This window comes from Ascaphus truei, chromosome 13, assembly GCF_040206685.1.
Source record: "Ascaphus truei isolate aAscTru1 chromosome 13, aAscTru1.hap1, whole genome shotgun sequence".
Lineage (NCBI taxonomy): Eukaryota > Metazoa > Chordata > Amphibia > Anura > Ascaphidae > Ascaphus > Ascaphus truei.
In genome coordinates, this window is record NC_134495.1 from 5018507 (window position 1) to 5032437 (window position 13931).

At 50.7% G+C, this 13931-nt stretch overlaps 1 protein-coding gene across 2 annotated transcripts in view; it reads left to right on the forward strand.

Annotated features, from left to right (window-relative positions):
- Positions 1-7660: 7660 nt before the first annotated feature.
- Positions 7661-13931, forward strand: part of HECTD4 (HECT domain E3 ubiquitin protein ligase 4) — a 170654-nt gene continuing 164383 nt past the window's right edge. For both annotated transcript variants that reach the window (XM_075568133.1, XM_075568134.1), the window contains exon 1: positions 7661-8138. In XM_075568133.1, the coding sequence (XP_075424248.1) occupies positions 7989-8138 (150 nt within the window). In that variant the 5' untranslated portion in view covers positions 7661-7988. The remainder of the gene's footprint in view (positions 8139-13931) is intronic.

The following is a 13931-nucleotide window of genomic DNA, read 5'->3' on the forward strand; positions in this document are numbered from 1 at the left end:
AGGAGTGACTGTGGGAGTGGGACAGGTAGGAGTGACTGGGAGTGGGACAGGTAGGAGTGACTGTGGGAGTGGGACAGGTAGGAGTGACTGTGGGTGTGGGACAGGTAGGAGTGACTGTGGGAGTGGGACAGGTAAGAGTGACTGTGGGAGTGGGACAGGTAGGAGTGACTGTGGGAGTGGGACAGGTAAGAGTGACTGTGGGAGTGGGACAGGTAGGAGTGACTGTGGGAGTGGGACAGGTAGGAGTGACTGTGGGAGTGGGACAGGTAGGAGTGACTGGGAGTGGGACAGGTAGGAGTGACTGGGAGTGGGACAGGTAGGAGTGACCGTGGGAGTGAGACAGGTAGGAGTGACTGTGGGAGTGGGACGGGTAGGAGTGACTGTTGGAGTGGGACAGGTAGGAGTGAATGTGGGAGTGGGACAGGTATGAGTGACTGGGGGTGTGGGACAGGTATGAGTGACTGTGGGAGTGGGACAGGTATGAGTGACTGTGGGAGTGGGACAGGTAGGAGTGACTGTGGGAGTGGGACAGGTAGGAGTGACTGGGGGTGTGGGACAGGTAGGAGTGACTGTGGGAGTGGGACAGGTAGGAGTGACTGTGGGAGTGGGACAGGTAGGAGTGACTGGGGGTGTGGGACAGGTAGGAGTGACTGGGGGAGTGGGATAGGTAGGAGTGACTGTGGGAGTGGGAAAGGTAGGAGTGACTGTGGGTGTGGGATATGTAGGAGTGACTGTGGGACTGGGACAGGTAGGAGTGACTGGGGGTGTGGGACAGGTAGGAGTGACTGGGGGAGTGGGATAGGTAGGAGTGACTGTGGGAGTGGGACAGGTAGGAGTGACTGTGGTTGTGGGATATGTAGGAGTGACTGTGGGACAGGTAGGAGTGACTGTGGGAGTGGGACAGGTAGGAGTGACTGTGGGAGTGGGACAGGTAGGAGTGACTGGGGGTGTGGGACAGGTAGGAGTGACTGGGGGAGTGGGATAGGTAGGAGTGACTGTGGGAGTGGGACAGGTAGGAGTGACTGTGGGAGTGGGACAGGTAGGAGTGACTGTGGGACTGGGACAGGTAGGAGTGACTGGGGGAGTGGGATAGGTAGGAGTGACTGTGTGAGTGGGACAGGTAGGAGTGACTGTGGGAGTGGGACAGGTAGGAGTAACTGGGAGTGGGACAGGTAGGAGTGACAGGTAGGAGTGACTGTGGGAGTGGGACAGGTAGGAGTGGCTGTGGGAGTGGGACAGGTAGGAGTGACTGTGGGTGTGGGACAGGTAGGAGTGACTGTGGGAGTGGGACAGGTAGGAGTGAATGTGGGAGTGGGACAGGTAGGAGTGACTGTGGGAGTGGGACAGGTAGGAGTGACTGTGGGAGTGGGACAGGTAGGAGTGACTTGGAGTGGGACAGGTAGGAGTGACTGGGAGTGGGACAGGTAGGAGTGAATGTGGGAGTGGGACAGGTAGGAGTGACTGTGGGAGTGGGACAGGTAGGAGTGACTGGGAGTGGGACAGGTAGGAGTGACTGTGGGAGTGGGACAGGTAGGAGTGACTGGGAGTGGGACAGGTAGGAGTGAATGTGGGAGTGGGACAGGTAGGAGTGACTGTGGGAGTGGGACAGGTAGGAGTGACTGTGGGTGTGCGACAGGTAGGAGTGAATGTGGGAGTGGGACAGGTAGGAGTGACTGTGGGAGTGGGACAGGTAGGAGTGACTGTGGGAGTGGGACAGGTAGGAGTGACTGTGGGAGTGGGACAGGTAGGAGTGACTGTGGGAGTGGGACAGTAGCCATGAGTCCAGGCTAGTGGAGTGATTCATTTAAAGGTGAGTTTTAAGGTTATTCTGAAAGGTGAGGAGAGAAGGTGCTCGGCGTATATTGATGACTTAAATGTATGTGGCTGACAAAATACCAATTATAGCTCATTTTAAATAGTTGAAAGATTCAGTATTTTGCTGCTTAGGAAAGTTTTTTAAATCGTTATCTCTTTTGTGGAAAGAATGCTTGGCAGCCTTGTAATCTACAGGCACATTTTCAATTGTTCCTTCTTTTCTTCATTCTTTGCTTATTAATTATCAGGCCATCGTTATCAGATAAGATTAGGGTTAGAAAAACGTGGTTTTTTTTAACCCTTTGAGTGCCGCAGCCGCTCTGGCGCAATGCGATCACAGGATTTGCGGCGTCATTGATGACGGAACGGAAGTGGAGGAGTCCTCCTCTTCCCATCAGATCGCGTTCAGTTTATGGCCATTATGCGGGACTTCCCCTTTATAATGAAGACGTGTCATTTGACTTCACACCTCATTGCTAAATTAAAGTGTCCCGACTGCTAAAAAAGAAATATTTAATACCGTTATTTTCCACTTCAGGGACCCCCCTTTTTGGGGATACTTAGACAGTTTTCGGTGCCGATGATTAAAGCTTCCAGAGGAAAACCAACATGGCCTCCAAACCTTGTAACATGGCCTCCAAACCTTGTAACATGGCCTCCAAACCTTGTAACATAGCCTCCAAACCTTGTAACATGGCCTCCAAACCTTGTAACATGGCCTCCAAACCTTGTAAGTCCCACGGGCGAATGGGAAGCCTCAACGTCATTAGTTGCTGCTTACTATTGGTCGACACCGACGGCCATGTTGTATTTTACACGAAGAAGCCCCGCCCCTAAACCTGTAAGTATCTCCAGAACCGGGGGACCCCAGGTAGGGTCGCCAGGTGGTATCCTCACAAATACTGGACGCAATGGTGAGAGGCCTCCAGGGTACCCCGCTTCATGGCGTACGCTGAGCGGGGTTCAATCTAGAGCTGCTTTAGTGTAGACTTAGGCCTATATTCACTAAACAGTACTAAGCTTTAGCACATCTTAACTCACATTCATTTGAACAGGAGTTAGGCCGCGGCCCCTGTGCCTTCTACAGCGTACGCCTTGGCGTGCGCTGCGCAAAGAAACACCGCCGCTCAATGGGGCTGCGCTAGCCACGCCCCCTGTCGCAAACTCTGTAGTCTTGTCCAAGATCGCGGTGAAGCGCTGTGCGTGCGCCGCTCCCCCGCCGGGCGCGCGTGCTACAGTGCTCAATGGGACCGCGGCCTTAGGGCTAAAATGTAGGCACCGCAGAGGGAATATGGGCCGTAGCGTGAGTTTGAAGAGCGCAGAGGGAATATGGGCCGTAGCGTGAGTTTGAAGAGCGCAGAGGGAATATGGGCCGTAGCGTGAGTTTGAAGAGCGCAGAGGGAATATGGGCCGTAGCGTGAGTTTGAAGAGCGCAGAGGGAATATGGGCCGTAGCGTGAGTTTGAAGAGCGCAGAGGCATAAAAGACACTTTGTATCTCTGGGCAGTGTGGCAGCCGCAAGGATCCGGGCTGACAGGCCAGTCACTGGGATCCGGGCTGACAGGCCAGACACTGGGATCCGGACTGACAGGCCAGACACTGGGATCCGGACTGACAGGCCAGTCACTGGGATCCGGGCTGACAGGCCAGACACTGGGACCCGGGCTGACAGGCCAATCACTGGGATCCGGGCTGACAGGCCAGTCACTGGGATCCGGGCTGACAGGCCAGACACTGGGATCCGGGCTGACAGGCCAGTCGCAGGGATCCGGGCTGACAGGCCAGCCGCAGGGTTCCGGGCTGACAGGCCAGCCGCAGGGTTCCGGGCTGACAGGCCAGTCGCAGGGATCCGGGCTGACAGGCCAGCCGCAGGGTTCCGGGCTGACAGGCCAGTCACAGGGATCCGGGCTGACAGGCCAGTCACAGGGATCCGGGCTGACAGGCCAGTCACTGGGATCCGGGCTGACAGGCCAGTCACTGGGATCCGGGCTGACAGGCCAGTCACAGGGATCCGGGCTGACAGGCCAGTCGCAGGGATCCGGGCTGACAGGCCAGTCGCAGGGATCCGGGCTGACAGGCCAGTCACTGGGATCCGGGCTGACAGGCCAGCCGCAGGGTTCCGGGCTGACAGGCCAGTCGCAGGGATCCGGGCTGACAGGCCAGTCACTGGGATCCGGGCTGACAGGCCAGTCACTGGGATCCGGGCTGACAGGCCAGTCACAGGGATCCGGGCTGACAGGCCAGTCGCAGGGATCCGGGCTGACAGGCCAGTCACTGGGATCCGGGCTGACAGGCCAGTCGCAGGGATCCGGGCTGACAGGCCAGTCACTGGGATCCGGGCTGACAGGCCAGTCGCAGGGATCCGGGCTGACAGGCCAGTCACTGGGATCCGGGCTGACAGGCCAGTCACTGGGATCCGGGCTGACAGGCCAGTCACTGGGATCCGGGCTGACAGGCCAGTCACTGGGATCCGGGCTGACAGGCCAGTCACTGCTAAAACTTCGGCTTTTATAGAGGTGGTCACACTTGCTGATGATCAATTAATCAAGGGCATTGATTAGCAGCACCTGTCTGCTACTTAGCATCTTAATTCCTATGGAAGCAGTAAGGGTGTACTTAGTTTTTCACACATAGCTTCTCCATTTTGGCTTTATTTTTGTTAAATAAATCATGACACGGTGTACTGTAAGATGTCATGTGTACACACACACACACACACACACACACACACACACACACGGTGTAATATGTCATGTGTTGTTGTTCATCTGAGGTTGTATTTACCTAATTTTAAGACCTGCTAAGGAACAGATGATTGTTATTATGTCCTGATATGTAAAACCATGGAATTCAAAGAGGGTGTACTTTCTTTTTCACACAACTGTATATATGAAACGTGTGTGTGTCCACACACACGCACACGATGACATGTATCCCAGTAACACATATGTATTAATACAGTATATACGCACACACCATGACTCTCCCTGAGTCCCAGCCCCACTGGTACTCTCCCAGGAACAGCCCCACTGGTACTCTCCCAGGAACAGCCCCACTGGTACTCTCCCAGGAACAGCCCCACTGGTACTCTCCCAGGAACAGCCCCACTGGTACTCTCCCAGGAACAGCCCCACTGGTACTCTCCCAGGAACAGCCCCACTGGTACTCTCCCAGGAACAGCCCCACTGGTACTCTCCCAAGAACAGCCCCACTGGTACTCTCCCAGCCCAGGCACACTGGTACTCTCCCAGGAACAGCCCCACTGGTACTCTCCCAGGAACAGCCCCACTGGTACTCTCCCAAGAACAGCCCCACTGGTACTCTCCCAGGAACAGCCCCTCTGGTACTCTCCCAAGAACAGCCCCACTGGTACTCTCCCAAGAACAGCCCCACTGGTACTCTCCCAGGAACAGCCCCACTGGTACTCTCCCAAGCACAGCCCCACTGGTACTCTCCCAAGAACAGCCCCACTGGTACTCTCCCAAGAACAGCCCCACTGGTACTCTCCCAGGAACAGCCCCACTGGTACTCTCCCAAGAACAGCCCCACTGGTACTCTCCCAAGCACAGCCCCTCTGGTACTCTCCCAGGAACAGGCACACTGGTACTCTCCCAAGCACAGCCCCTCTGGTACTCTCCCAGGAACAGGCACACTGGTACTCTCCCAAGCACAGCCCCTCTGGTACTCTCCCAGGAACAGGCACACTGGTACTCTCCCAGGAACAGCCCCTCTGGTACTCTCCCAAGAACAGCCCCACTGGTACTCTCCCAAGAACAGCCCCACTGGTACTCTCCCAAGAACAGCCCCACTGGTACTCTCCCAAGAACAGCCCCACTGGTACTCTCCCAGGAACAGCCCCACTGGTACTCTCCCAAGCACAGCCCCACTGGTACTCTCCCAGGAACAGCCCCACTGGTACTCTCCCAGGAACAGGCACACTGGTACTCTCCCAGGAACAGCCCCTCTGGTACTCTCCCAGGAACAGCCCCACTGGTACTCTCCCAGGAACAGCCCCACTGGTACTCTCCCAGGAACAGGCACACTGGTACTCTCCCAGGAACAGCCCCACTGGTACTCTCCCAGGCACAGCCCCTCTGGTACTCCCCCAGGAACAGGCACACTGGTACTCTCCCAGGAACAGCCCCACTGGTACTCTCCCAGGCCAGTCACACGGGTACTCTCCCAGGAACAGCCCCAGTGGTACTCTCCCAGGAACAGGCACACGGGTACTCTCCCAAGAACAGTCACACTGGTACTCTCCCAGGAACAGCCCCACTGGTACTCTCCCAGCCCAGTCACACGGGTACTCTCCCAGGAACAGCCCCACTGGTACTCTACCAGCCCAGTCACACGGGTACTCTCCCAGGAACAGCCCCAGTGGTACTCTCCCAGGAACAGGCACACGGGTACTCTCCCAAGAACAGTCACACTGGTACTCTCCCAGGAACAGGCACACGGGTACTCTCCCAAGAACAGGCACACTGGTACTCTACCAGGAACAGCCCCACTGGTACTCTCCCAGGAACAGCCCCACTGGTACTCTCCCAGGCACAGCCCCTCTGGTACTCTCCCAGCCCAGACACACTGGTACTCTCCCAGCCCAGTCACACTGGTACTCTCCCAGCCCAGACACACTGGTACTCTCCCAGCCCAGTCACACTGGTACTCTCCCATCCCAGGCACACGGGTACTCTCCCATCCCAGGCACACGGGTACTCTCCCAGCGCAGGCACACCGGTATTCTCCCAGGCACACTGGTACTCTCCCAGGCACACTGGTACTCTCCCAGCCCAGTCAAACTGGTACTCTCCCAGCCCAGGCACACTAGTACTCTCCCAGCCCAGGCACACTGGTACTCACCCAGCCCAGGCACACTGGTATTCTCCCAGCCCAGGCACACTGGTACTCTCCCAGCCCAGGCACACTGGTACTCTCCCAGCCCAGGCACATTGGTACTCTCCCAGCCCAGGCACATTGGTACTCTCCCAGCCCTGGCACACTGGTACTCTCCCAGCCCAGGCACACTGGTACTCTCCCAGCCCAGCCCCACTGGTACTCTCCCAGCCCAGGCACACTGGTACTCTCCCAGCCCAGGCACACTGGTTCTCTCTCAGCCCAGGCACACTGGTACTCTCCCAGCCCAGACACACTGGTACTCTCCCAGCCCAGGCACTCTGGTACTCTCCCAGCCAAGTCACACTGGTACTTTCCCAGCCCAGCCACACTGGTACTCTCCCAGCCCAGCCACACTGGTACTCTCCCAGCCCAGACACACTGGTACTCTCCCAGGCACAGTCACACGGGTACTCTCCCAGGAACAGGCACACTGGTACTCTCCCAGCCCAGGCACACTGGTACTCTCCCAGCCCAGGCACATTGGTACTCTCCCAGCCCAGGCACACTGGTACTCTCCCAGCCCAGACACACTGGTACTCTCCCAGCCCAGTCACACTGGTACTCTCCCAGGCACAGTCACACGGGTACTCTCCCATCCCAGGCACACGGGTACTCTCCCAGCGCAGGCACACCGGTACTCTCCCAGGCACACTGGTACTCTCCCAGGCACACTGGTACTCTCCCAGCCCAGTCAAACTGGTACTCTCCCAGCCCAGGCACACTAGTACTCTCCCAGCCCAGGCACACTGGTACTCACCCAGCCCAGGCACACTGGTACTCTCCCAGCCCAGACACACTGGTACTCTCCCAGCCCAGGCACACTGGTACTCTCCCAGTCAAACTGGTACTTTCCCAGTCAAACTGGTACTCTCCCAGTCAAACTGGTACTCTCTCAGGCACACTGGTACTCTCCCAGTCACACTGTGGCTGTTGTGAGGGATTGCCCGCGCGGTGCATGCCGGGAGCGCCTCGCATCCAAGATGGCGGCGCGCTGACAGCTGTGGGATCGCTGCTGTCTCCGGTCTCTGTGACACCCGAGGAAGCGGCGGAGGCCCTGCCGCACCGGGAAACCGGTTGTGCACACCCCCGGAGAGCGCCATATCCCACGGAGAGAGGGAGAAGAGGCGGGGGGCAGGCCGGGTGTCGCCCTCGGCGGGTGTCGCTGCGGGTCACCGGGTGTCAGTGAGGGGGCCGGACACAGGGGAGAGAGGAGGAGTGGGGGGCGAGTGATGCGGCGGGTCACCGGGTGTCAGTGAGGGGGGTCGGACACGCCGGGACATGGGGGCGGCAGCAGCGGCGGACTCGGCTCAGTGGCTGTCGGTGAAGGAGGAGACCATCTTCTTACACGACGGGCTGATCCGGGTCACCGACCTGGCGGAGCTGCCACGCGAGATCGGGGTCACGGAGGCCGGGGACACGGAGCTGGAGGTGAGCCCGGAGGGAGATCGGGAGTGAGTGGGGAGATTTGGGGTGTCGGGGGGAGATTGGGGGAGGGGGTGGGGTGTCACGGAGGCCGGGGAGAGATCGGGGTGGGTGGTCACGGACCTTGAGGTGAGCCTGTGTGTGGGTGTATATATAAATATACCCCCTGCCTGGAGAAGAGTACTCATATACTAATACTATGGTGTGTGTGTATATATATATATACCCCCTGCCTGGAGAAGAGTACTCATATACTAATACTATGGTGTGTGTGTATATATATATAATAAAGAGAGAGAGATATAATTTTTCTTACATATCCCTGATAGTATACGGTATGTTTAAATGTTGACAAGCACGATGAATTGAAACCCAACTGTATGTTTATCTTTTATTTAGCGCCCACCTTGTACTCTGGGCTTTACAAAGTGGCTGTACAGTACAGGGAATTATAATACAAGTGCAACAATAGTAAAGGAAATCCCTGCCCCGGAAGACTTATAATCTCAGTATACACATATTTATTGTAATATAGTTTATCCATGGATATCTCAACACGCATATATATTTAAAGAGAATGTTTTTCATATATAGTGTTGGCTGTGTAATAAATCCTGGAATAAGATTTTGATTTCCTAGTAGTTTTTACCTTGTGTATGTACGTGTATATATATGTGTATATATCATTTTGTTGTACAGCACTGGGTGTATATGACGCACTCATCCACGAAAGGGTGCTAAGCTTTAACATGCCTCAGCTTTCGTTCATATGAATGTGAGTTAAAGGCGTACTGAAGCTAAGCACCCTTTAGTGGTTCTGGGCCTGCGTGTATATGATGCACTGAGTACACAGATTTGCATAGATGCACTGAGTCTCTTCCTTAGCTGACAGGCTTTTTTTTGCCTGGGGCACCCAGAGATAATGTGACTTGTCCAGGCACATAAGAGATTCAGACTGGGTTTCACTCACTAAATGGGGTGTGCTAATTACTAGGTTGTTGTTCCCATTTTGCATAACTGTGGGAAATCAGACAATAACCCAAATATGATTAACATACGGACCAATGCAATGAATACTATATGTAAACAGATATAATAGGTAATTACATAAGAACTGATGCAAAAGATGGCCCTTGCTTTGAGAATGTGATGCTATATCCAGGGTTTTATATTGGTGTGTTTCTTTAGTTTACTATACAGGTCTAAGGTACGAGGTTTATACCTTTCAATATAGGTATTTAAGCTATTATATAGGGAGAGGGGTTTCCATATTTCATGGCTTCATTACTATGGCTTTGTAAGTTCAAGAACATGTCCAGTTTCATAAAGTGTGATGGAGGGTACCATGTAGGGGATGCTTTATAGATTATTATGGTCTGTTTTGTGTCCCTGTAGCAGCGAATTGGCTATGAATGGCAGCTCCCTTTGCACTTACCTGGGTAAATAAGGCCCTTATTCACCAGGCAGCTGGGGAAATAAGGCACTTGTTCAGCCTTATTTATCCGGGGGTTGGATAAATAAATGTCCAGCCTGACACCCTAATCCTGATATGCCACCCTAAAATAGCACTCAGGGTCTTAATAATCTATGAGAGAATCATTGTCAGCTAAATAAGGTAGTGGGAGGAGGCTGTACAGCCGGCTGCTGGGTAGATAGACACTTTGGGGTTAAAAGAACACTCCTGTTCCCACAGTAGGGCCCACATTAATTTATTCCACTGTCATGCCACAATTTCCCTTACTCTTTCTACATGCTCTCATCGCACTCCTATGTCCGTGCAGGTCACTGTGAGGCTGTGGCTGGATGCGCCTTTGTCCAAGGATCCCTGCACATGGGTTTTCTCAGCACTTTAGGCCTTTGTACTGATCTTTGTCATTTGGCTATGGGTAGCAGGTGCAGTTCTCATTCTGTTCCGTAATGATGGGCAGTCTTAATCATGTCTCTCTCTTCTAATGCAAACCATCTGCTCGGTTTGTCATGTTATTTCATTGTCAAATGAGCTTGTGTTGATTTCAGCTCTGTACATCAAGCTATTTAGGTGCACAGTTGCTATCATGGCTGTAAAACAAAATAAAAAGCATAATAATAAGCATTGTCACCATCACAGTGAGGAAATGCTAGATCTTTCTCTCTGGGGTAGAAATATTATCACGATTTTGGAGTGGTTTTAAACCAAGCAGACATTTGTGCTGGTTGTATCAATTGATATCTACTTACACTTAAAGGGATTTGAAGCCAAGCACAAATAAATAATAATAATGTGATTTATTAAAGGCATTTTAGACTGCTCTGATCCAGTGCAGCAGAATACATAAAGAAAAACGGAGAGGGTTTCAAATGGCAAAATCGATAGTCCAACATGTGCAAATGCCAGCCTTTCTTAAAGCCCCGCTGTATCATTATTTAATATTGCTTTGGTTTGGGATATAATAGCATCTTAGGGAGTAAAAATAGACTACTAAATAAAGCAACGAACCTGTTTAGGGATCTATAAAGTACCATTGTAATTAACCGCTTCACTGCCAGAGGGCCCTAAGACAAGTGAATGGTTAAAAACCACTATTCTGTAATTTGCTGTTGTCTTTGTTTACATTTTTTGTAATTTATATAAATATATTGTAATTCTAGAAATAGTTTCATTTTTTTAAATTAAAAAAACAATTCTATTAAAAAAACACATTTTAATTTAATGTTGACGAAACTCTAATGCTAATATAATAGGCATGCTTAAATAAACACAGGCAAGAATCATACCGTAGAAGAGCATACAAAGCACAAACGTATGACAGTATTAAACAATATCATTGGACACAAGCTTCGCTCCCAATGTGATTTGTCTTTCTGTGCAACTCAATGGAATAATGTAAGTACAAACCACAAGTAATCTATGCATTAGGGTTGATGGGTTTTGTAGATGCAAAGTGAAATGAAATATAGATCTGAAGGCCGGGGAATACAATTCTACTTTTACAGAATGCTGCTGTGATTTACAGCACAGAATACAACAATAAGTTCAGTGAATCCATGGGCCAAAAGGGGCCATCGAAACGTATGGGGAGAAGCAGTGACAGGCTCAAAGTACAGGAGCACACGACTGGAAATCAACACCGTGACCACTGTCATGCTTTCTTATGTAGCCTGTCCAAAATAGTGTGTGTATGTGTATAATGTTGTTTTTCTTTTAATTTTTTTTTGGGACATCTTGCTTTTTTAATTCTGATCATACACCTCTTGGTGATTCTTCATCCCCAAAAACCCAGAGAGGGCCCCTAACTGTTGCCATCTTAGTGATGTTTCTATCTTCTAGTCGTTGCAGCTTTGGACTCGCTGCATCATTCTGCAAAAATATGGGACCCCTATAAAAGATGTCTATCGTATGTATGTATTCTTCACATATAATCGCATGTATGTAATATATATAAAAAAAAATTCTGTCTTCACATATAGCTGTATATGTATGTTTGTATGTTTGCGCATATACATACAATATATATATTTGTATCAAACAGAAAAGTACTGGGTGATTGTATCCAATGAAGACTTATTTTTCCCTCTAGGCTCTGGAGACTAATATTATACTATAAAATGAACATTTAGCTTTTGGTTAGCATTAGATTTGTGTGGTACCATCTGGCTCCCTTTTCTTTCGTTTTTTCCTGCCATCACCCTGTGTTAAGTCTCCTCCTGCCAGCAGGGCGTATAGTGCATTGTCCAGCAAATACATTGCAACACCTCCCCAGCAGTGACAATGTGCAGGATTGGTTCTTTAGATAAGGGCAGAGAGATCGGGGCTTGTGCACTAACATATTTGATCACATTTATGTGGCGGCAGAATGTCAGTGCTGAAGTTATACAAACCTGAAACACTGTGTGTGGTATGTTTGAAGACCTCATACACATGATGTATAGTTTGTTGCATTGAAATGATTTTTGGTGCATCTCTCATGTTGAGTACCTCAGTGATACAATTTAAATTAGAACATGCTTGTGTGTATTTTTATGTGTAAGTAGTATTTAGTAGAAAATATCTCTTATCACTGTAATATTTCTAAGTCATACTGTAAAAATGATGCCTATAATAATGAAACAACTGTGGTGTGTTAGCAACTTAATTCTGCACTAACACTATTAAGTGTTTATAGGGTTTACGCCAACGTGAACTTTTGCGTGCGTTTTTGACGCATATGTAATTTAGTTTTGTGGTGCACGGAAATGTTTCTTTTTTGCTGTACCTACATTTACATCTGTACACTGAGCGCAGGCCGTTTCTGCGCCAACGCACATGAATAAAATAACTTTTGATGCAGCTGGCGCAGGTGGAGAAACGTGGGCGTGTACACACGTCGCTGAAATTGCGTTTGACGTGCACCTTGCGAAGCTTAGTACATAAGCCCCATTGTCTATTAAGTTTACCCCGTTTAGCAGCATGTGTCGGGTTTGCTATGCAATGCGTCGGAGGCCCGTCTCCCAGCATAAGGGTTAGAGGTGCGGTTCCACCTACGTTTCCCCCCTGCTCTCCTCACCGAGTGGGAAGCAGGGGGTCCCTTTGGAAGAACTGTGTTAATTGCAGCTCCAGGGACCCTCTGCTTCCAGACATACTTACCTTTTTTTAAAGGTGATGCATGTAGCACCCCCGGCTACTATATGAAGACTTAAATCTCGCGGCACAGGGGCCAATAGAAAGCCCCAACGTCATCCGTCGCTGCTTCATATTGGCCTGCGTGATGTGGGGGATTTAAATCTCCGTGTAGTACCAGCACCCCCTTCTCGGTATGTATCTCTGGAAGCAGAGGGTCCCTTGAGCTGAAATGAATGTGGTTCTGCCCTGAAGACACCCTGCTTCCCATCTAGGGGGTGTGAGGTGAGGGAAACTTGGGTGGAACCTCACGTCTAACCCTCATGCTGGGAGAGGGGCCTCCGACGCATTGCAAGCAACCCCGACACATGCTGCTAAACGGGGCTGAACCTACAGGACAATGGGGCTTGTGTACTAACATTTTGGGGCTAAATGTTGAATTGCGAAAAGCACAGTAACAGATATAGTGTAATATAGAATGATTGTTTTAGTTAGTTTGGGATAAAACTATGCCTTATTCAGAAAATGCAGGGGCCGCTCCAAATGTTTGCTGATCACAGCTGCATTATAATGCCGTTTTGATAAAAATATAGAAAATAGTGTATTAACTATTTACCCAAAGTAGAAAACGGACATGTATTCTGTGGGTATATATTTGCATCAAAGTATCTAACGTGGTAATGTAGGTACCATACATATGAATGTATTCTCCTGTAATCGGATCAGCCGGTGGCACCTTGCTATCTGCACATCTGGGTGCATACAATTCCCTTTGTACTGTGGCTGGGTGCTGAAATGAACACCTTTTTTAGTGGCGTTCTGCAAATCTGCATTTTTTCTTGTGCTGCATAGTTTGAGATGCTAATTGAACTCTATTTAAGCATCACTCCCACTACCTGGTGTTCTGGGCTAATGATATGTAACAGACTGACCCTAACAGAATCGTAAAATCCAGAACCATGCTAAAAGATCACCTGGTCTGTAGGAGGCGAGCCAAAAACGCAACTTTATATATTTTATTATTTTAAAGCTGGTTACACCTTTATAGATTGCAGGCATATTGGTTTGTGATGTCAATTTGTCCCTTGAGGTAGCAGTCATGTGCATAGAAATGAATTACTGATCCTTTTGACTAGACTGCTTTTTTAGGAAGCCTGCCCACTGCCTTCTATCTTAACTCCGTGCTTTACACAGACTGAGGAAAAGTGCTATTCCAGATACGC